The 22709-nt window shown below is 49.4% G+C and overlaps 1 protein-coding gene across 1 annotated transcript in view; it reads right to left on the bottom strand.

Annotated features, from left to right (window-relative positions):
• The window catches only part of NUDCD3 (NudC domain containing 3), a 61047-nt gene that overhangs the window by 19893 nt on the left and 18445 nt on the right, over window positions 1-22709 (bottom strand). Inside the window, exon 3 of the mRNA XM_032763319.2 lies at window positions 4586-4718. Coding sequence (XP_032619210.1) covers window positions 4586-4718 — 133 coding nt within the window. The remainder of the gene's footprint in view (window positions 1-4585; window positions 4719-22709) is intronic.

The raw sequence follows: 22709 nt of genomic DNA, 5'->3' as shown, positions 1-22709 counted from the left end.
TATGTGCAGTGGATGTAGCTCCTGAGGGCTCCAGACCAGCTGGTCTCTTCGGCAAGATGGCTTTGGACAAAGCAGGGACCACAATTTTCTAGGCTCAACGAGTTAATTTTTGGGATACAGCCCAACACTGTTCAAAGAACATCACTGCCAAATGTGCAGTAGCGTTCCTCAGTAGATCAGACCCTACAGTCTGACGCCTTCTGGGCGGAGGTGATGGCTACCAAGGAGGCCACCTTGACAGAAAAGAAATACATGATTACATTCCTGAAGGGCCTGCAGCCCCCACCTCCCAGTTATTTCAGTGCTTAGCCAAAACCAGCCCCTTGATTCAGAGCAGCTGCTAAACTGCAACCAGGCAAGACTGAAGCGATGTTGGTGGGAAGAAGTTGTGGTTTTAAGATTTCCCCCACTGTTGAGTGCATCAGCCCTTCAGATTGTTAAACTGGCCCAGAGTCTCGGGGCCCTTTTAAGCTCCTCTGGGCTAATGGATGTCCAAGTAGCTGCAGAAATGCCGCACCTGCGATGGGCCAGATGATCGTGCCCCATCCAAACACGCACTCTCTTGACCACAGTGACTCATGCATTTGGAGACTTCTAGGCTTGATGACTGCAATTCATATCCAGAATGAAGCCACATAGCCTGAAGAAACTCCAACGAACACAGAACACAGCAATCAGTCTGCTTAGCAATTCAGGTCACCATGATCTCATCACCTCCTGGCTCCACTCTCTGCAGTTACGCCCCATTAAATATAGAGAGCGATTCAAGGTCTCTGTCCCTAATGCTCAAAGTCCCCCATTGGATTGCCCTAGCTGCCTCTCCTCCCATGACCACAACTTTCCATGCCAACTCCATTCCACTGGACTCACGGAAGTTGGGACCCAAGGGTGCAGGAGACAGAACTTTCACCGGAGCTGCACCTAGACTATGAAACCAACTCCCACAAGAGAGCAGAATGACTGTGGGCCTTGCTGAGTTCAGAATTCAGCTCCTCCGTGTCGCTTTCAGCCCCAATAATTTCTTCACACACAAATACACCCACATACATCCACACCAAGCAAGCAAGCAAACAAAAAACTATGAACTAATCCAGCCTTTTCTCCTACAGGCTAGGAAGGAAGGAAGAAAGATTGTCATTACTTCTATGTTCAAGTTCCGGGTAGGCACTCATACAAATGTGATGGAGTGGGGTTACACTCAGAGTTCACTGTGAGAGAGAGGAACCTCTACCCTCCCAATCTCCTGCTGCTGCTCCTCCAGGGACAGTCCAGGGACAGCTAAATTTAAGCTTGCCTGAGCCAAAACACCATAGCAACCATCCTAAATCAAAAGTTAATCATGTTTAAAATGAGATTTTAAATCATCTTTGGTGCTGGGCACTAGTTAACAGCCAAGAAAGCCGAGTGAAGTGCATTTTAATCTCACTTTACTTCGGTTTTTTTGCTACCAAGTAGGAAAAGAGTAAGCTTATTTATAGAACATGGGTGAACCCTTCCAGTTTGCAAGATGCCGCCATTCACAAATCCTATGTCCATTTACTTTCAAATCTGGTAGAAAAAATTCTACTTTGACCCCTGACCTAACCTACCAATTTTGACGGAGATACGGACGTTTTTGTGGCTTTTAGAGTGGGTCAAGATCTGGTTTAAATGAAAACTCAGCTGCAACCTTAGCTATGTAGTTGCTTCCATGACACTGGATAGATGGAAAAGAGGGTGACATTACCATGTGCGCGAACCCCTTCACTACAGCGTTCGCCTGACAAGGGAAGTGCATGCTAGAAACCCACGACTGATGATTCAGATGTTACTGTCTCCTCCTCAACAGCCGGGGTCAGCCACAGCTTAGCTGACAGCCTCACAGCTCAGCTCACAGCCACACAGCTCACAGAATGGTGGCCTCACTCCAACGCTCCCAGGGCCTTTGCCCACAGCAGGGAATGTGGTGATACTGCAAGTTAGAAAGATTTGCAGTTTCTGCGCCGGGGGGGGGGGGGGGGAGGAGAGGGAGAGAAAGACTGGATGAAAAGACACGAATGGCGTCACTTCCTGTTTCCCTTCCCCAGCCAATCCCTTCTTAACCCTGCCTATCCCCAGGACACCCCTTCCTGCAGCAGAGGGCCATGCTTGTGGTCACACACATGCTGCCTTGCCAATGCTATTGGCGAGGAGAAACGTGAAATTGTAGGGCTGTGCAGCAGGCCAGCCAGGCATATTCTCCTCTGCAGGAGTAAGAACTCCTTCCTCCCACCCAAAACCTCGGCACGGTGCTGTGGGAAAGCTTGTAGAACAGCTACCCGCGTGAGTACAACTCCATCCAGGCCCAAGTGCCGTAAACTATAGCCTCTTCCAAAAGCGACAGAACACTTGGAAACGTTCATGGAGATTCAATCCTCCATGGGGTAGATGAGGGTGAAAACAGAGATTACTTGACTCACCACTGAAATGCAGCCACTTCTGTGGTGGGCCAGGTCAGCTGTTTAACAGCATACGGCATCACTACACAATTGTGTAGGACAATAAATGAAGAGAGCTCAAATCCAGTTGAAACTGCAGGAGTGTTTGGAGAAGAAAAAGAGAGTGGAATCTGGACAGGACACTTACACCTTGACCCTTGCAATAAGTGCCTTGGGAACGTTAAGGAACAGCAGTCATCAGGAGCTCAATTTTACACCTCATTTAAAAGACAGCTCCTTCAGCCACACAGCACCTCCTGCATTGTGCTGGGGAATTGACTCAAACAACTCACAGGGAAGACCACCCCTAACAAGTCACCAACACCACTCTTACAGACCCTAGGTGGTCTCCCATCCACCTCGATCCTGCTTAGTTTATGAGATCTGAAGAGAACATGGCACAAGACAGGAGCATGTGTGAGCAGGTCGCATTGGGCTTTCCTAATCATAATCTAGCCAACCAGCTCTGGGAGAGACAGACCATCTTTAAGCGAATTCAGTTTCCTGATTACCAAGATTAGTCTCTGCAGTGGAATCGGGCTGACATCTGGCAAATGTATTTGCATGCAGGGAAAGGAGAAGTAATGTAAACGGAGCTCAAAAAATAACATGAAGTGACTACATCAGCCATGAAACTGTGCTGCCAGGGACAGCAGGGTCACACCCAAGATCATGCTGGGATGCTCATTAAAAGGAAAGGAGCGAAAAAGACAAAGAAAAGAACAACAAGCCAGAGGTTTATTTCTGCCCCTCTTTCTTCTAAGCAGAGTGAACACTGACCCTTTCCTCTCTCGCTCTCCTGCCCTTCTCTAGCTGCCAGCGGCCTTTGGCTCATGATGCAAAAGGGGGTTGGAGGATCCAGCACCACCAGAATGACCCTGCTCCTTCGAGCTGGCACTGTATGCAGATAGCACTGTGCTTTCAAGTCAGGCCCAGAACATCACTGGCCTGAAGGCTTTTCCCGCAGAGGAAAAGCCCCTCACTGCAAAACAAGGCAGAAGCAGGTTTTGTTTTCTCAGACCTAGCAAGAAATGGTTCTGTTTCATTTTATAGACCCTATAGAAAAAGGGTGTCTTGGGTGCCCCCTGCTGGCCCCGCAGCAGCAGCAGCAAACTATATGCTCCCTAGGTCTGTGCTGCCACTGTCAATTACTTTGATGCACAAACAAAGCTATTTCGGATACAGAGCTACGTAGGTTGAAGTTGGTGAACAAAACCGACTGTGCTCATTTCAGCTGCCCTGAAAACAGAGGGGAAGGGGGAAAAAAACGTATTTCCCAAATGGAAAAATACAAAGTCAGTGGCGGCCTCTTTAAAGACTTCCAGGACAACAGAAAGTAAAAATAAACTTCTGGCTCTAACAGCTAGTCTGTCTGCGTACCCCTCCCTGAACTCACCCCCACCAATAAGATAACAGAGTGGGAACAAACCAAAGAGGGGTGTAACTTATGTTAGCTACCCCAAACCCATGGTCCAGCCCAGCAATGAGATGCGCACAGGGCAGGAAACATGGAGGAGAAAGGGCAGCTCCAGCTACCTGTAGATTTTCCTGCAGGTCACTTGCCAGTGGGTCTCTGCCAGGAAAAAACAAAAACAAAAACAAAACCCTTCATCCACCCACCTGACAATACTGTCAGATCAATTCATATTCAAAAAGGCAGGGCTTCCCCACACGCGTGGGGAGAGCAGGGGAGGGGGATCGGATGGTCAAAGGGATCTGCCTCATTCACTAAAACCAGCTCCCATTCCCTTGTGAGTCCAAGGAAAACAGTCTGGGGTGAAATGAAACAGGCCACTGCCGCATGCCTCAGCTGTAGTCACCTGAACTGCACTTGTTTGAATCCACCCTGCTGGCAACTCTCTTCCAGCAGCACAAAATGGGGCAGTCTGAGAGAGAGAGAGAGAGAGAGAGTGTGTGTGTGTGTGAGTGTGGCTGCATTCTGCTGCACTGAAAGGGAATCAGGCATGGCCTCCAGTGGCCAAGCACCCCCTAGCATGCGCACGCTTGCTCCATCACAGTTCAGCATCGCTTTGCAGGCAATTAGAGCTGCTAAGAATCAACACACTGGCAGGCTGGGGCGATGGGGAACTCGTCACCCGTCACAGGCTGACAGCATGGGTGCTCATTACCTGCCTGCCTTTCACGATGTGCTTGGGCACCGGCACTTTAATCTCCAGGTCGCTGTAGTCTTGGGACCAGGAGTAGTTCTCTCGCACGGCTCCATTGTAACTGTCAGGGTTGGTCTGGAACTGCTCCTGCTTCCTGAGGGGAAAGAGCAAGACGCCAGGTGTCAAGTGGCTCGGCACGCGGAGAGCAGGAAACACCAGGACACGCTGGGCGAGGCAGATGGAGAGTGCCGTGCCTGTAACTGGCTACCTGGAGGCAGAGCAAGGCGCACCGAGGAGCGACTTGACAGGCACTCCGCTGTCCACTCTTCGCTGGGGACACCTGCTAAGGGAACAGGTTTTTAATTGATTCAGGCTTCCCCAGGTATTCCCCAGCCCCAGTACCCCTTGTGCGGAGAGGGGGTGTCACCTGCCTTGCCAGTTTGCTGCTTATTAACGGCCCAGGTAGACTCAATGACTCCAGCACCAGTGCCTTCCCCACTTCTGTTTGCAGCAGAAACTCCCATGGCCAACCTAGGAAGGAATGACTGTATATGTGCAAAGGGATCAGCAGGCAGTGCATCCAGGCACGCTGAGCCCCTCTGTCTCCAACCTCCGTGTGGCCTCCAGATAAAGACTATTACCAGTCAAGGCATGTCTAGCCTGACCCAGTGACCTCAGCACACGTGGGAACCTGACAACCCGGTGAGGAGAGAGGAACTGGTGAACAGAGGCAAACTGGGATTTTTCTAAGGAATATTCAGATTTCCTTTGGCTACTTACAAGGTGCTGAACTGGACAAACCCAGCGACAAGGGAGACATCACAATGGTGGACACAGGCTGCTGTCCTTTAGCACAGCCTTCCTGACCTGCCGCCACTCTACAGAGTGGTACATAAGCAGCCACCATGTCCACGCAGCCTACTGGCCTGCCCTGGCCAGACCAGAGAGAGGTGCTCACAGAGGTAGCTGGCGAGAAGGAAATAGACTGGGCAGTATGAGAACAGCTGGAAAGAGAAGGTGGGGTATAGCCAATGCATGGCTGACGGGGTCTACAGCTAGACCCCCTCCCCCAAAACATGACTACAGTCTCGCCCCTTTAAACATTTCTCCTCTGTGTTACTCAAAAGGGAACTGCAAAATAAAAGGGAAGAATGAGAGAAGCCCACCCAGAATCTAGTGCAGAGACCCCATGCACCAACTTTGACTAACTTTTTAACATTGTTTGCTGGTTTCCTTGGGCTCAGTAAAGATATCCCAGAATGCTTCACTCTGACATAATTAATGCCATAGATTGTAAAAAAGGCACCTGGTATTTGCGGTCTTGCGTTCCGAGATCATTTTGCTGAGCCAGGAAGTACCAGGAGAATTCCACAGCGGGAGAAAGAGGATTTTTAAGATTAATGGAATCTGGGTTACCTGATTCCCCCCAGCCCATCCCCAAGCCCGGTTAGACAGACAGGAGCTTCGGCAGCAGAATCTGGACTACATTCAGGTCTTATTTTTCCTTTTGCATTCACCTTAACAAGAACAACTAACCCTAAAGCTAACTGTCATATGAGGACATTAGTGTTCAGGAAACAAACGTTAAGTGCCTTGACTCTGATGGGTTTCTAATATAGAGACAACAGCAAGATTTGCCTAGTAAGATGCTTGAAGAGTTGTCACAGTCTGACCTAACAGCTTTGTTGTGTGGTGGTTTTTTAAAGAACTGGTGCAGTAGAGGAGCATTTTGGGACCTGTAGCTCAGGATTACCTGTCTAAATGGACACCGGTACATTTAAAAAATTCCTACTGACAATTAAAACAATTCAAGATTCTGATGAGCCCCTTTTAAACAATGCGGAAACAATTATTTACCTAAATTCCTTTATAAAACGTTGATTTGCAAAAGGTGTTTTCTGCTTCAAGGGTCTATCCAGCAGGGAAGAGTGGCAGCACCAAATATGCTTGAACGCACCTTCTCCTTTCTCTCTGGGCACAGGCCTGTTTGCCGACTTCTCTGTTTCAGTTTTGTAGCTGTTATTACCGGTAAACACCCTTTCGCAAGGTCTGAGGGGCACAGTATGTATCCACACAAGCCCTCTACCCCATTCAAAAGCAGAGCAGGCATGGGATTGGCCGCACAGTGGTGAGATCAGCTAGTGGCTAAGACAGGACGTGTAACTGACCAACAAAACAGTGAAAATAACTCCATGCAAAACAGTTGCCAGTGCATAAGGGGAACACACTAAGGGCTTGGCTACACGGGAGAGTTGCAGCGCTGGCAGCGGCTTTACAGTGCTGCAACTCACACACCGTCCACACTTGCAAGGCACATACAGCGCTGTATCTCCCTGGCTACAGCGCTGGCTATACTCTACCTCTGCCTGGGGAATAACGACTGCAGTGCTGGTGATGCAGCGCTGCTCCACCAGTGTGGCCACCAAAAGCACTGTTATTGGCCTCCAGAGGCATTTGGAAGTATCCCAGAATGCCTGTTCAGCCACTCTGCTCATCAGTTCGAACTCTACTGCCCTGGCCTCAGGTGATCCGCCCTTTAAATGCCCCGGGAATTTTAAAAATCCCCTTTCTGTTTGCTCAGCCAGGTGTGGAGTGCAATCAGTGAATCTTTCCAGGTGACCATGCCTCCACGCGCCAAATGAGCCCCAGCATGGAGCAATGGCAACTTGCTGGACCTTACCAGTGTTTGGGGGGAGGAAGCTGTGCAGTCCCAGCTGCGCTCCAGCTGTAGGAATTACGATACCTATGGGCAGATATCAAAGGCCATGCTGGAAAGGGGCTATGACCGGGACGCGCTGCAGTGCAGGGTTAAAGTGAAGGAGCTGCGGAGTGCCATTTGCAAAGCCCGTGAGGGAAACCGCCGCTCAGGTGCTGCCCCCACGACCTGCCGTTTTTACGAGGAGTTGGACGCAATACTTGGGCGTGACCCCACCGCCAACCTGAGGACCACGATGGACACTTCAGAGTGGGGGGGGAGGGGGTGTAGGAGGAGGGGAAGAGGAAACCTAGAGTGAGGGTACTGGGGTGAGGGGAGACACCCCGGAGTCCCAGGAAGCATGCAGCCAGAAGATTTTCGCAAGCCAGGAGGAAGGTAGCCAGTTGCAGCAGCCGGTACTTGGTGAAGGACAAGCACAGGAGCTGGTTCCCGGTAAGTGGCTTGTATTTTCAGGATAGAATTGTTTCAGGAGAGGAGGGAGGGTTAGGGCTGCATGCATGCATGCCTAGATGTGACAGACCACATCAATGGGCTATTCCATATCCCAGTAATCGGCCTCGGTAATCTCTTCAAAAGTTTCAGCCAGAGCGTGGGCAATGCGCTTGCGGAAGTTTTTTGGGAGAGCCACTGTGGTCCTTGTCCCAGTCAGGCTAACGCATCCGCGCCACTGTGCCGCTAGGGGTAGGGGGACCATTGCTGCACACAGGCAAGCTGCATAGGGGCAGGGCAGAATCCGCATTGCTGTAGAAGACCCTCCCGGCTCTTCCCAGGTGACCCGCAGCAGTGAGATATCTTGCAGGATCAACTCCTGTGGAAAATGTTGGGAGACTGTTCAGTGTAGGTGCCCCCTGCAGCTGTTTGCTTTCCCCAACACACAGAAACCCCAGTACAGCCCAGAAGCAATCAGTCCCCCTTACTCACCATTTCGGGACTCCTGTGGGTTATGTGCGCTCTGTTTGGCATGGGAAAATTATGCTATTGTGAAGACTGTAAACTCCTTCACTGTGTGGGAACAACTGTCTGACATATAAACAATGCTGCCTCCGTTAACTGTTGCCTTTTTTGCCTTTCTACAAGCAGCCTTGACTTCTCGGGTGCCCGTGTTATCAACAGCTGAAAGACTCCAAAACTTCTGGAAGAAGCCGCGAAAAAGCAAAGACGACCTGCTGCAAGCAGTTATGGATCACTCTGCCAGAGATAATCAAAAACTGCAGGACTGGAGGGAAAGGGAAAGCAGGATCCACCAGAGAAACACAGCGGCCAGGAAGAAAAGCACAAAGCAGCTGATAAGCATCCTGGCGCACCAAGCGGACTCTATCCAGGCGCTCGTAGCCATGCAGGCAGAGCACTACCATGCCGGGCCCCCCCGTCCCAAAGCTCTTTCCCTTGTGCCCCAATGTCAGCTCAAAATCCACTTCCCCAGCATCCAGGTTCTTACCACCACCAGCTGCCTCCAACACCTGTATGTTCACCAACCAGCCCTGAGAACTACGACCCTTACCCCCTGCACTCAACCCCCATCACTATGCAGTATAGGCATCCTGAAGTGCAGCAGTCATTGCACAGCACTCCAGACAGGACATATTCAAACCTGTGACTGTACAGTGCCCCACCGCACCCCCCTGCCCTTTTAGGTTCCCAAAATGTTGTGCGTCTGTCAGTAAAGTTGTTTTCTTTTCAATAAATGAATTCTTGGCTTTGAAAACAGTCTTTATTATTGCAGAAAGTAAAAAGATACCTTAGCCCAGGAAAGAAACAGGCACTGCAAATCAGCTTAGGAAAAACAATCCAATAACAGAAACCATGCACTTCACTCCCGTCAAAGCACCAACATTACTGGTTTCAGCCTCAAATCCTCCCTCAAAACATCCTAACCTTGAGCCCTGTCTGGCCTCTCCAACCCCCCCGGCTGTCAAATCCAGCCTCCAGCCGAACTCACAGGTCCATGTGATGAATGTTTCAACCCCCTCACAAATAATAGGGGTACACACGCGAATAACCACAGGAGCTGCTCCCCAAGTCACTTCCCATAGCAGAATCCGCCAACGCCCCTTAAAACGGCAAACACACCAGCAATCATCGCACCAGCCAGCCTGAGTGAACCGGCTGCTCCCTGTCACCGTAATGTCATAGCAAGGATTAACATTAGCGATCCCAAGATCACAATGGCAGTTCACGTCCCCTACTGCGATCTCCGCGGGAAAAAAGCCCCTGCCTGCACTCCTGAAAGCCAGTGTCGAAGTGCGCAATCATGCACCTTTCCCGGCGCCTGTTTAAGTCAATGAAATGTCCAGGGGACCACAACACCTGAGAAAACCAAGAAAATACCCTCCAATTAACGTACCGATCTAGTGAGGTGCCAGAATAAAATATCCCCATCGATCACCCTCCACAGTTAGAAACCATCGTGCACAAGCCATCACTCCCCACGCGACCCAGATCACGGGACGCTTACAGCGAGCGATAATGGGCCCCTGCAAACTTGCATCAAAACGATCCAACAGTCGACTCCCACTCCAAACTGGTTCGCGACCGATCGGTAGCTGTCTGGAGTTGCCAGCTTCCAGATTTGAATAGCCACCTGCTTCTCCACCGGCAGGGCAGCTCTCAATCTCGTGTCCTTGCACCACAGGGTGGGGGAGAGCTCAGCACACAGTCCCATGAAAGTGGCTTTTCTCATCCAAAAGTTCTGCAGCCACTGCTTGTCATCCCAGACTTCCATGACAATGTGATCCCACCATTCAGTGCTTGTTTCCCGAGCACAAAAGCGGCGTTCCACGGTGCTGAGCATTTCCGTGAATGCCAGAAGCAATTTCGTGTCGTACGCGTCAGGCGACGCGCAATCATCGTCGGACTCCTCATCACTTTGGATCTTAAGGAATAGCTCAACTGCCAAACGTGATGTGCTGGCGAGACTCGTCAGCATACTCCTCAGCAGTTTGGGCTCCATTTCCCACAGAAATCGCGCTGCACAGAAACCGTTGAGAGAATCAAGATGGCACCAAACGTGGACGGAAAAACAGGGATTGCTGGGATGTGAAGCGATGTATCACGGGGCGTTGGGACAGGAAGAATGACCCGCACCCTCTGCCTGCTTCCCACAACCCACGGTGCCAAAATGGGATGAGGTGCTCTGTGGGATAGCTGCCCATAATGCACCACTCCCAACAGCGCTGCAAATGTGGCCACACTGCAGCGCTTTCCCTACACAGCTGTACGAAGACAGCTGTACCTCCCAGCGCTGCACACCTGCAAGTGTAGCTAAGGCCTAAAGAAAAAAAAACGATTGTTTTCATAGCCATAGGAAACTTATGGGGGTATTTATAACAGTAATCCATAGAATTTCCAGCTGGAAAAGTGATTCCTAACTTGTAAGCGTCCCTTTAAATCACTGTCAGACTAAAATCGCTTTCATTTTAATCTCACAGGAAGGGTTGTTTTTTTTAAAAATCGTTTCTAAACATAGCTGCAGTGCTAACAAAAGTCTGAGTTATTTTAAAATGTTTTGACACGTACCTAGTCTTCGATCTTGATTAATATAAACAAGGGCTGCAGTGAGTTATGTAACAGGTAATGTAATGGGCCCACAAGACGGCACACCCAAGGGACCTATCCCCTATGCAAGCACCCACGCACTGCTAGGCCAGTATGGGTGGTTTCCAGCAGAACTGCATGCTGAAGATTATATAAGAGAGACAGATTTTAATTAAATTAGGCTTTTTAAAAAAAAAGAATTCAAGGGGTAAAAATAAGATTTTACCAGTCTTATTAAAGCCCCTTTTTTGTAGGTGGTTTTGAAACCACTTGCTGAAATTAACAAACGAGAGCACTAGGTCCAAAGGGCACACACAAGACAGCAGCTGAGGGGTCTGAGCTCTGCAAGCTCAGCTGCTAGTTGCTATGTCCTGTCCCTGTGGAAATGGACCAGAGCAGAGATTTAAGGAGGGTATTGAAACACTTTGACAAAGTTTGATTTGCCTGGTGTTCACCCATTGGGCCTCCATTTCCATGGAGACGGGGTTGGCATGGCAGCAGAGAACCAGCGTTCTTGCTGGTTGGTTCCAGCTGCCAGCTTCCAAAACCGCCTACAGATTTCAGGAACCGAAAGCACTGGGGGACAAATAGAAAATGAAAGCGCAGGGGAAGATTTCAGACGCCCCACAACATCCTCGCCCACGACCGGCAGAGTCATCTCGGGAGGGCAAACTGGCTAATGATTTCTAAGCCATGTGTCACTTCAGATACCTGCACAGCGTGAATAAAACAAAAATTAATTCCAACTCAGGGTCCTGGTGTCAGCAGCAGCTACTGCTACAGATGTGACTCTGAACTGTCATGTTGCCATGCAAGCAGAATGCCTCAACAGAACTGTCTGAAAAAGCACTTTATGGTTACCCCATATACCCACATGCTTCATGGGGAGAGGAAGGATGGTCAAGTGGTCAGGATGCTAGCTTGGGCTGTAAAGCCAGGTTCAATTCCTCTGCTCTGCCATAGACTTCCTGTGAGACCTTGGGCAAGTCACTTAGCCTGTCTGGGCCTCAGGTCTCCATCTGCATTAAAGATCATGAGGGGCTCAGATACTATGTCAACGGGTGGTTATAAAAGTATCTGAGGTATATAGAGAGACCCATGCTTCTCACCCACTCATGAGGGAAGAGACCTAGTGCACTGCTTAAGAGTTACTGAAAACAGCAGTGGTTATTCGTCAACTAAATCCTTTTTGTAATAAGCCACCAATCTGTGGGGTGATCCCCCATATCCAGAGTCAGGCTCTGCATTACCCAAATCAATTCCTCCAGTCTCAATGCTTTTTTATAAACGGCGGGAATCACATTTGGCCCTCTGAAGTATAAAGGCAGCCCAGGGGAGAGGGGGCGGCGAAGCGGTTTAAAAAGAAGTAGGGGTCCTGCTTGCTTGTTTCCAGCAGAAATAATCAGATCTCAATTTATCTGGCTTTGCTGAAGGGTGAGAGCTGATGGAATGAGGACATTACAAGAGCTATTGAGAAAGGGTCAAGCAATTTCAAATTAGGAGAGGGTCTTTTTGGTTAGTGCCTATTTAACTCAGACCCTTAAACAGCGGGCAGAAAAAGCTCTCTGTGAAACATGCAACACCTCCATTCCAACTAAGGGCTGAGAAAGCTGCTGCTCCAGTTCTCTGGTCCTCCACAGAGTCATCCCACAAAAACAGGAGAGAGACAATTTGATGTGCCTGGTATTTCTAAAATAAAAGCAGAAAAGCAAACAAACATTCCAGGTTTCCGTTATGCATCAGAAAAAAGCCAAAGGCGGCATACCCTTTTCACCTTAATTCCATATGGCTGTGTAAGTAATGGGACCGCAGTCCTGTTTCATTCTAATCAGCTTTCCCCCTTCAGCCTCTCAGGGTATCTACTTGGGGACTTACGTAGCTCTGTCATGGAGTCCCCGGGTGATGCTCTGGAACTGCTCCCCACAAAGCCAGTCAGGACTTTGGGAAGCCTCCTCTCCCTTGGAGCAGACATGTTCAGGGCAAGAAGCTCACATGTCTTCACCTCCTGGGTCTCTCCTTGGAGCATTCAGCATCCTCTGCCCCTCTGCGCACTTCCCACAGCGAGCCCACCCCAGCAGGGTCCTGGGGAAGCCACAGGGTCCTGCACCCCCACTTTGCGGCCAGATGTGACTCTCAGCCAGCCAGTAAAACAGAGGCTTATTCGATGACAGGAACAGGGTCTAAAACTGAGCTTGTAGGTACTGCAAACCGAACCCCTCGGCCGGGTCCATTCTGGGGGACAGTGAGCCAGACCACCACATCTGCACTTCACTCCTCGTCCCCAGCCAGCTCCAGACTCCCAAACCCCCTTCAGCCCCTCCTCTTCTGCTCAGTTCCTTTCCCAGGCCAGGAGGTCACCTGACCTCTTTGTCTCCAACACCTTCAGTTGGCACCTTTGCAGAGGAGGGGCCCAGGCCATCAGTTACTAGGAGACAGAGTGCCAGGCATTTAGGTGCACTGGCCCCTTGCTCTGCAGCAATCACACACCCTTATTCCACCACCTAGATACTTAAGAACTGCATAGGGGACACTGAGGGACCAACACAGTATTCAGAGAAAACATTAAGAACATTCCCAGTTCGTCACAAGCTCATAAAACACAATTGTATTATTGTCATTTATATAACATACACCAAAGACAGCAACGTCAGAAAGGTGGGCCATCAGGAGAATTAATGGATCAATGTCTGGGGCTTCCTACCAGCTAGCAAAAGGCAGGCTGGGATTTTTATTTCACAAACTGAAGCTGGAGGAATAGCTATTCATGACTGTATTCTAGGAGAGTTTACCGGGTCACTTAAAGCTCGCATCACGTTTTAATCTACAAGCAAGGGTTTCAGAATGACTTCCCTTTATAACTGGTGCTGTTAGGAAACCTCCAGCCGCTCCATTTCTCTTTCCACTTAGCAGGTTTTGTTTCTGCACCCCAACCTGCATGACAAGGCGGTTTGCTTTTTAAAGGGCTACTCTGCATTTCTAATTGCACCAGCCACTTTGCAAGGCAGATGAGAAGGAGAGTGCTCAGAGGTCACCCTCCTGCAGCAAAGGTCAGTCTTAACAAGGGCTTGCGAGGCCTGGAAAGAACAGGCTGTTGGTCTCTGCTGGGAAAACTGTGCAAATACGCTGCAGCTCATCAAAACATTGGGGGGAGGGATAGCTCAGTGGTTTGAGCATTGGCTGGCTAAACCCAGAGTTGTGAGTTTAATCCTTTAGGGGGCCAGTTAGGGATCTGGGGCAAAATCAGTACTTGGTCCTGCTAGTGAAGGCAGAGGGCTGGACTCGATGACCCTTCAAAGTCCCTTCCAGTTCTATGAGATAGGTATCTCTCAATTTATTAAAACACAGCTACTGTGCTGGAGCCGAACTGTCCCGAGGAAGGAAGCCATCTTGACACGTCATGCTCACCTAGGGCTGGCTGGAGCACACTTTTGCAGCCCAGCCATGAGTTGGGCCTCACAACAGCCCTGAGAAGTAAACCAGTATTACCCACTATTTACAGATGGGGAAACTGAGGCAGGGTGACATGCCCAAAGCCCCTCCCATTCCTGCATTCATGCCACCAAGCCATGCTGCCTCCTAGAGAGGCTCACATAACAAGGATGCTACAGACTGAGGAACGCAAAGAATGACCATTTTCTTCCCCTGCTCCCATCTAACCCAGCAACAGGGCAAGTGGAAGTTAACAGCAATCCTGTCCCAAGCCACTTTCCGGTCCTCTCCCCGGATGGCTAAAGCCCTCTCAGCAAGGCTGAAACACAGGTAGTGGTAGGAAGAACAGAGTTTCATCATCAGTGTCTAATTACTTCTCCAAACTAGGCAATGCTTTGTCTTTCCACAGAATCTTTCCGCCTCAAAATGCAGGTAAGAGATCTGTGAACCCACTTCTGGGGTGGAGTAGGGTGGCTGTCTTTCAAGGTACAGCAACAGTGCACAGAATTTGGGCCAGGACATTAAAAATTGGGGGATTTAGAGAGGCAGGATGGAACTACGCAAGTGGAAACTTACCAAGGCAGTAAGGTTAACATCCTAATCTTGTGCAGGGGCAACAGAGGCTCTTTAATGAAAGAAGTAGTCAGGACCTCAGTTTTGAACACAGCTCCTGCTAACACCACAGGAGGGCACTGGGTTCAGTACTGACCCAGAAGAAATGGCACCTTTCACTGACTCACCAACACCATTTCCTGCAGCAACCTGGGTTTCCCACAGAGGTCTCCCATCCAAACACTGCCCTCGTCTGGCCCTGCTGGGCTTATATGATCCTTTGTGTTAGCAGCATAAGGTAACTGGCTAGAGCGTCTTAGCTGGAGTGGGAAGATAGGCTAGAAAACAGCTGATCCCCTCTCCTCAGAAATACTGGGATGGCTGCATCGTTTCAAAGTGACCAGGGCAGAGAGGACTCTTAAGGCAGCTTCTTCCATTATTGCCGCCTGCCATGCTGAGGCTTGGACGTGCTCATGGGAAGACAGTCTTGCTTCAACAGGGCCACCAAGTAGCACCAGCTCCACCTCCAGAGAGAGCCTTTCCTGCCATCACACAGCAAAAACAACAGTCCCTCCCACTGACTATCTCCCAGGGGACAGAGTATTCATGGAGCCAGCTCAGGAACATCTGCAGTTGGTCTCCAGGCAGAAGACTGTCAATGACTAGCACCCCCTGCTGTGCTGGTCAGTGCACTAGGGCACAGGAACACTAGCAGTGGCTGGCAGCAGATGGTGGTGGGGTTGAGGAGAGGGAGAGTGAAGAAGCAGCAGCTTTAAAATAAAGGGTTTGGTATTGATTGCACTTGGCTGCCTGGTGGTGGGGATGGTGTGGGTGGGTCTGTGTGTTCTGTCTTGCTCTATTTTTGCTCACAATGTGTCATTTTGGGGGAGGTGAAACCTTTAACAATGCACCGCTGAGAAGCAGTAAATCTGTTTTTCCTTCCTATGGACTGCAACATATGTCTATGCTGTCATTAATACCAATGCCTAGACCCACTCCCACCTAGACCCGGAGGTCAACTTACCATCCAACTACAAGTGCTGGCCACTCAAGGAAAAAAGGGAGGAGACTTACTTACCTGTAACTGTTGTTCTTTAGACTAGAGGCTCTCAACCTTTCCAAATGACTGTCCCGCTTTCAGGAGCCTGATTTGTCTTGCATACACCCAAGTGTCACCTCATTTAAAAACGACTTGCTTACAAAATCAGCCATAAAAATACAAAAGTGTCCCAGCCACACGATTACTGACAAATTGTTTACTTTCTCATTGTTACCGTATAATTATAAAATTAATCAATTGGAATATAAATACTGTATTGCCATTTCAGTGTATGATATACAGAGCAGTATAAACAGGTCGCTGTTTGTATGAAATTTGAGTTTGTAGTAAGTTCGCGAGTGCTTTTTCTGTAGCCTGTTGTAAAATAGGCTACATACATATATATAGATGGGTTGATGTACCCCCTGGAACATCTCTGCATACTACCAGAGGTATGTGTGCCCCTGCTTGAGAACCACTTCTCTAGAGATCTAGTCAAAACAGGGTCCCAACTCTGCCCAGGCCTTAGATAGGAATTCCAGGCTCAAAGGGCAAGCTTTGTGCCAGTTCCTGCTGTGGAATGCAAGCACAGCAGCTCCTCCCAGAGCAGACAGTGAAGTTACTGGCACACACAGAAAGTGATGGAATGAACCCTCAACTCTGTAAGGAGTGGGAAGTCATCCCACAACAATCACAGAGAAGAAATTTTCTTCTCGATAGACTCCCACCTCAAAAGATCCCCCACTCCTGGAAACTAAAGCTTCAGGAATGGCTCTATGAAATTATACAATCATAGAAAGGTCGTCTGGTCCACCCCCTCACAACAAGACAGGATTAATTATACCTAGACTGTCCCTGATGGGTGTTTGTCTAACCTGTGCTTAAAAACCTTCACTGACAGGGATTCCACAACCTTTCTTGTTAAGCACTGGCACAGGTTCCTGGTTAATGGAGGGGCATCAGATAGCTCAGTTTGGACCTCTCTTGGCAGATTTGGGACACCTGCTCACAAACACCAGACTTCTCACTCTCTACCCTCTCAGGAGTCAGCCTGACAGGGACACCACGCTGGGATGGAGAAAGATGCTCTCGTTCAGTGTGCTGAGACATGGACAGCCCTGATCAGGTCAGTTCCGCTACCCTTTGGAGTGTCAAGAACCATACCTGTGCTAGCCAAGAGAAGGCCATCGGGATTGTGGCTCTTCTGCCTCTCCTGCAACAGGTGAGGAACTTTCCTAGCAGAGGTAATAGGAAAAGGCTGAAAGAGCCTGAGCTTAGAGCAGATCACTGGTTTGTCGTCAACATTAAGTGCATTTAGTCTTGAACGACCAATTCTAGCTTAGCCAAGTGACCAAACATAGTGTTTCTCCAACGGTTTCCTCTGCGGATGAAATTTCTGAATGTTCGTAGTCAAAAGGTGGGAAATGCTGAGAAAAATCTGTTGAGTCTTTTCAGGAACATGGAGGGGGCATTACAATTTTCACATACTATGAACACTTTGCCATCAACAGTAAGTTTCATAAGAGGCCCCCATCCTACTTTACAATCAATGACTTAAGCCTCACCATTATATGGACTATCCCTATGGTACAGATAAAGGAAACAGAGAGAGGTGAAGTGTACTGCCCCAGGTCACACAAGAAGAGTGTGGCAAGAGGATCTGGGGGGATGCTAGTCCTGTGCCCTAAGCACTAGCTTGTGCCTTTTTTGACAAGTGAAGCATTTTTCAAGCTCAAGAGCCCTGCTGAACACAAAACAATTTCACTAGACAACACTGAAGTAACAAGCTAGCAGGAAGATGATGTCTGATGCATCCATACCCCTTAATCACATAAGGATGCAGCAAGTGTGGCATTCCTCAGAGATGCACTATGTGCAAACAGATCAAATCAAATCATTTATTTCAATAATTATACAGTCAAATAAAGGCCGCTTCTCCCTGACAGCGGCCTAGAGCGAGAGGCGTCCATCAAAGTAATTAATTGTGAATTCACAAACACTGAATTGTGACAACAAGGGGATGAATCAGGGAGGAGGTGGCAGATTTTATGAGAGATGCTGAAGCTGGCACATGAGCATTTTGGCAGGCAGCAGGCCTGGAGTGCATCAAGCGCAGGATAATTGTACTTCCTGAGGTGCTGTGCAGCGCGCCAGGGTAAGGGAACCTGTGCAATGAGCTGGACTTGCCATTCTGTCATGTTTTCGGGTGAGGGCCTATGTTTTCATCTGATAACTGCCGGCCCTGCCTCAGCAGCCATTGCTTGTGCCAGCTAGCACTTGCCTCGACCAGCATTTGGAAACGCAGTCAGCTGCTCTCCTTGCACCAGCAGCTTTTCACCAGGGCTGACACCTCCCCACAACAAAGCCCGAGCACAGCAAAAGGATGCTTTGGCTTGCTACTCCACTATTTCGCGTCACACCAGGGAAGGCGAGGGATTGAGGGAAGGCACCAGTCTAACCATTCTTGTGCATGAAGGTAGAGGGAGATGGGGCACCACCTCAGCCCAATGATTGTCCTTCTCAGATACTAGCTGATGCCAGTGAGACCCTAGCATCATTTAATAGCCATCATCACCTGGCTCAAGCAAGGCACTTGGCAGCCAAGCAAGTGGCAAAGGCAGCAAACCCAGACAATGGATTAGGGGAGCATTAAATAAAATCAGCTCGTTTAAAGCCTTTGCAAATAACATAGGCCCTAGCTAATGGGAGCAGAGCAGTCAGGGAATTGAGCTGTTACTAGAACTAAATGATGTTGCAGTTTTTAATGGCAGGAGAACAGCCCTGTTATTTATAAAGCTTCTGGATGATCCAATTTGATCCTCCCCAGCAGCCCTCTCCTGAATGCAAACGCTCCCTCCACTCTGGCCCTGGCCTGACCTGCGGAGGTGGCAGCCAACTACTGGCTGGCAAGTCAGACACTTACCAGTGCCGATTCCAGATGCCAGCCAACCTGGGCATCCATCACAGAGCTGGCAGGTCCAGCAGCCTCTCCGTAAATGTCAATGAGTCCGATTGTTTTCGTTTCAGGCAGGCACTGGAACTTGTTATGCTCAGCCACACTCTGGCATTTCAGCACTTCTCCTTTGCAGCATCTTTCCGAACAAGTGTTTGGCCTGAGCAGCTTTTCTAAAGGCCCTGGACTACATTTGCTGAGCGACGCAGAAACACAAGCAGCCCCAGTCCCCTAAGTACTAATAAGGCTAGTGCAGTGGTAGGCAACCTATGGCACGCATGCCGAAGGCAGCACCCGAGCTGATTTTCAGTGGCACTCATACTGCTCGGGTCCTGGCTACCAGTCCAGGGGCTTTGCATTTTAATTTCATTTTAAATGAAGCTTCTTAAACATTTTAAAAACCTTATTTTACATACAACAGTCTAGTTAAAGCAGCAAAGAATCCTGTGGCACCTTATAGACTAACAGACGTATTGGAGCATGAGGTTTCATGGGTGACTACATGCATCCGACGAAGTGGGTATTCACCCACAAAAGCTCATGCTCCAATACGTCTGTTAGTCTATAAGGTGCCACAGGACTGTTTGCTGCTTTTACAGATCCAGACTAACACGGCTACCCCTCTGATACTTAACAGTTTAGTTATATGTTATAGACTTATAGAAAGAGACCTTCTAAAAATGTTAAAATGTATTACTGGCACGCGCAACCTTAAATTATTGAGAGATTAAATGAAGACTCGGCAACCACTTCTGAAAGATTGCCGACCCCTGTGCTAGACCATCTACTGAACACAAGTTACCTGATTGGAATCAACTCAGGGAGAGCGAAGGTGACAGAAGCCAGCAGGGCACAGGTGGATGCAGATGCAAGGGGTCCTTTGCATTCACAATCCAACTGCTGCCTACGTGTCCACCTCTGAGTAGCAGCCAGGACGGCAGTGCAGCCTTTCCCTTGGATGCCATGGCACAGTTAAGGGCTCTGGCTTCTTGCATGCCCTCCAACAGCCTGAGACCAGCTCCGCAGCCTCACCTTCCCCAGGCTGCTAGGCCAGCTGAAATCTCCCCTCTAGCAAGCAAGTCAAAGTGCTAAGGGACAGGCTAAAGGCTTGGAAGAACAGCAGATGTAAGGGGGCAGCATGCACAGGAGGGATTCTGAGTCAGGCTTTGCTAGTCTCTGCCTCTTGCAATTCCTTCGCATGCCACTCACTGAGCTCAGGAAAGGTGGTATTTTCAACAAGAAGTCCGATTTCTGTCCCAAAGGACATACTTCTAAAAATTTGGCCAAACCACCTTTGGGACTTAACCCCAAAGCAACCCCTTACCTGAACTGACTGGCCAGCTCTGTGCTCCAGAGCAGGGGTTCCCAACCTTCTTACTAAGGCACTCTGGCTGTTTGGGGACCCACCATTACCTCTAATCCCCCCCTCCCCACCCCAGCCCTCTAACAAGTTGCTCCCCTCCCCTGCTCCCTTCCGCAGCCCCAGCTAGGCCACAGCCAGGCTGCAATTGCCATTGAGCTGGTAACTGTCCACTAGCTGCTGGCTCCAAACACTTCCTCCATGCTGCTCCTGCTGCCCAGATCTGGCTCCCAGTGACAGATTAGCCACTGGGCCAATGCGGTCCATGGCCAATTGGGGTGCCCCTACGCCCCACGCACCCAGTGCTCCCACCGGGAAGCAGAGTTGGGGGCTTGCCCAGCTCCACCCAGCCAGCGCTCCTGCTGGGGAGCAGGCTTGGGGGCTTGCCCCGCTCCACAGCAGAAACGCCAGGCAAGCAGAGCAGGGCAAGGCTACGCACCCCGACCCCATTTCCCTGGCAGGAGCGCCAGGGGGTGAGGAACTGCAGGTGAAAGGGCTAGAGAGGGCCTCCCGCTTGCTCTGGCCCAGGGCCCCACAAATCCCTAATCCACCTCTGACTCTGCTGCATGCTGCCCAAGGGGGGTGACAGCCTGGAGGAAGCAGCCGGAGCTAGACAGCGAACAGCCTGGTCACTCAATCACAGATCTCAAAGTCGCAATATTCCAACAAAAAAAACTCCCAAACCAGACTCCAAAAAGAAACTGCAGAACTGGAATTAATTTGCAAACTGGACACATTAAATTAGGCCTAAATAAAGACTTGGAGTGGATGGGTCATGACACACAGTAAAACGTATTTCCCCATGCTAATTTTTCCCCTACTGTTACTCACACCTTCTTGTCAACTGTTGGAAATAGACCATCCAGATTATCACTACAGAAGTTTTTTTTTCCTTCTGCTGAAAATAGCCCACCTTAATTGATTAGTCTTGTTATAGTTGGTATGGTAACACCCATTTTTTCATGTTTTCTGTGTATCTATCTATACATCTTCCTACTGTATTTTCCACTGCATGCAGCCGATGAAGTAGGTTTTAACCCACGAAAGCTTATGCGCAAATACATTTGTTAGTCTCTACGGTGCCACAAATACTCCTGTTCTTTTTGCTGATACAGATGAACACGGCTGTCAGTCTGAAACCAGCCTGTCCCTGCCCCCCTGCCACCCAGACCCCACTCCTCACACTGCTGCCTGCCACCCAGGGGAAGTGAGAGCATGGGAGCACATGGGATCAACTGGTGGGTTGAGAGTCAGAAGCCATCATTTGGGAAACGTTGTTCTAAAGGGGGCCTTGTACCAGAAGATCCCAGCACAGAGGTAGCTGATCTGCCATTGTTCAAGCCACTCAGATCACTTCCACATGCAAGTCACCTCTGCAACTGGAAATCCCCTTAACTCTCACCAAGAGGCTTTACTTTCTAGATACCAGCTTTGCTCTCTTCTACAGCAAGGATTTCTTCAGCTGCCATTCAAGCTACCTAAAGAGCCCCTTTAGGCAAATAATTGTTAACTAGGCAAACGATTCTCCTGCCTCTCCAGGGAGAGTCGGTCGCCTTGGAAAGAGGAAGCCATCTGCAATGCTAGGAGTGCTAGAATACACATTTCAGGAGAGATGAAGCCAGCCACTTTCGGACCATTTTCCCCACAGACCTTGCCTGCCCGTTGCTCAAGGGTAGATGGCTAAAGGTCAACTAGGGCCCTTCCTAGAAACAAATACTGCACAGGAAGAGTTCCTGGACCTTGTGGATCCCCCCCACAGGCTAGGGGAGGGTCCTCTAGCAGTGAGGAGCTTGTGCCCAGCCCCTCCCTGGAACCCAATATGAGGCCTCTGCAAACTGAATTTCAGAACAGGGCTGTTGCAGCCCTGTGCTGTCCTGAGCCTAATGTCCACCAGGGTGAGCTAAAACAGTCAAACACAAAGACACGCATAAAGTTTAGCCTTCTGGAGAGATGATGTTTTACCTGTGAGCTGCAAAGAGGTTTTGAAAATATGGGGCTTGGGCCCTTTCCGCTTCTTGATGATTCTTGGAAAGGATTTTTCCCCTTTTTTTTTTAAAGCATCAAAATATCCGGAATGTAAAGTCTGACCTTCCCTAGTTTAGCTGGAGAACTACTGGGAGGCACAGGAGATGCTTATTCTGAGCTCTTAACACCTCCACTGAAGAGGTGTTGGGTATTTAGCAAAGGCATCCTTAATACAAAATGTCTAGAAATCACTGACGTACAAAGTGTTCAACAGTCCAAATACAAATCCCTTCCCCGCGTCAGAGCTATCAACTCTCACTGGCTCCAATCATTTCACTAGCCCCCTGCATCAGAGAGTCTTCGCCTAGATGGGACCAAGGAAACCGAAAAAAAGCTGGGGGTGGGATGAGGGGGGGGAGAGACACCAACTCAAACTCCTGTTTAAAAAATCCCTTCCAGAGCTTCTTTGTCCGCTGTAAGCACAAACACTACTTATCTGTAGTCCCAAACTTGCCCCCTTTCCATAGTATCTGAGTGCATCACAGTCTGAAATGGGAGGCTGGTCAATGCCATCATTACCATTGTACAGATGGGGAA

Source organism: Chelonoidis abingdonii, chromosome 2, assembly GCF_003597395.2.
Source record: "Chelonoidis abingdonii isolate Lonesome George chromosome 2, CheloAbing_2.0, whole genome shotgun sequence".
Taxonomy (NCBI): domain Eukaryota; kingdom Metazoa; phylum Chordata; order Testudines; family Testudinidae; genus Chelonoidis; species Chelonoidis abingdonii.
Note: the sequence above shows the minus strand (reverse complement) of the source record. Positions and strands in the feature narration are given on the sequence as shown.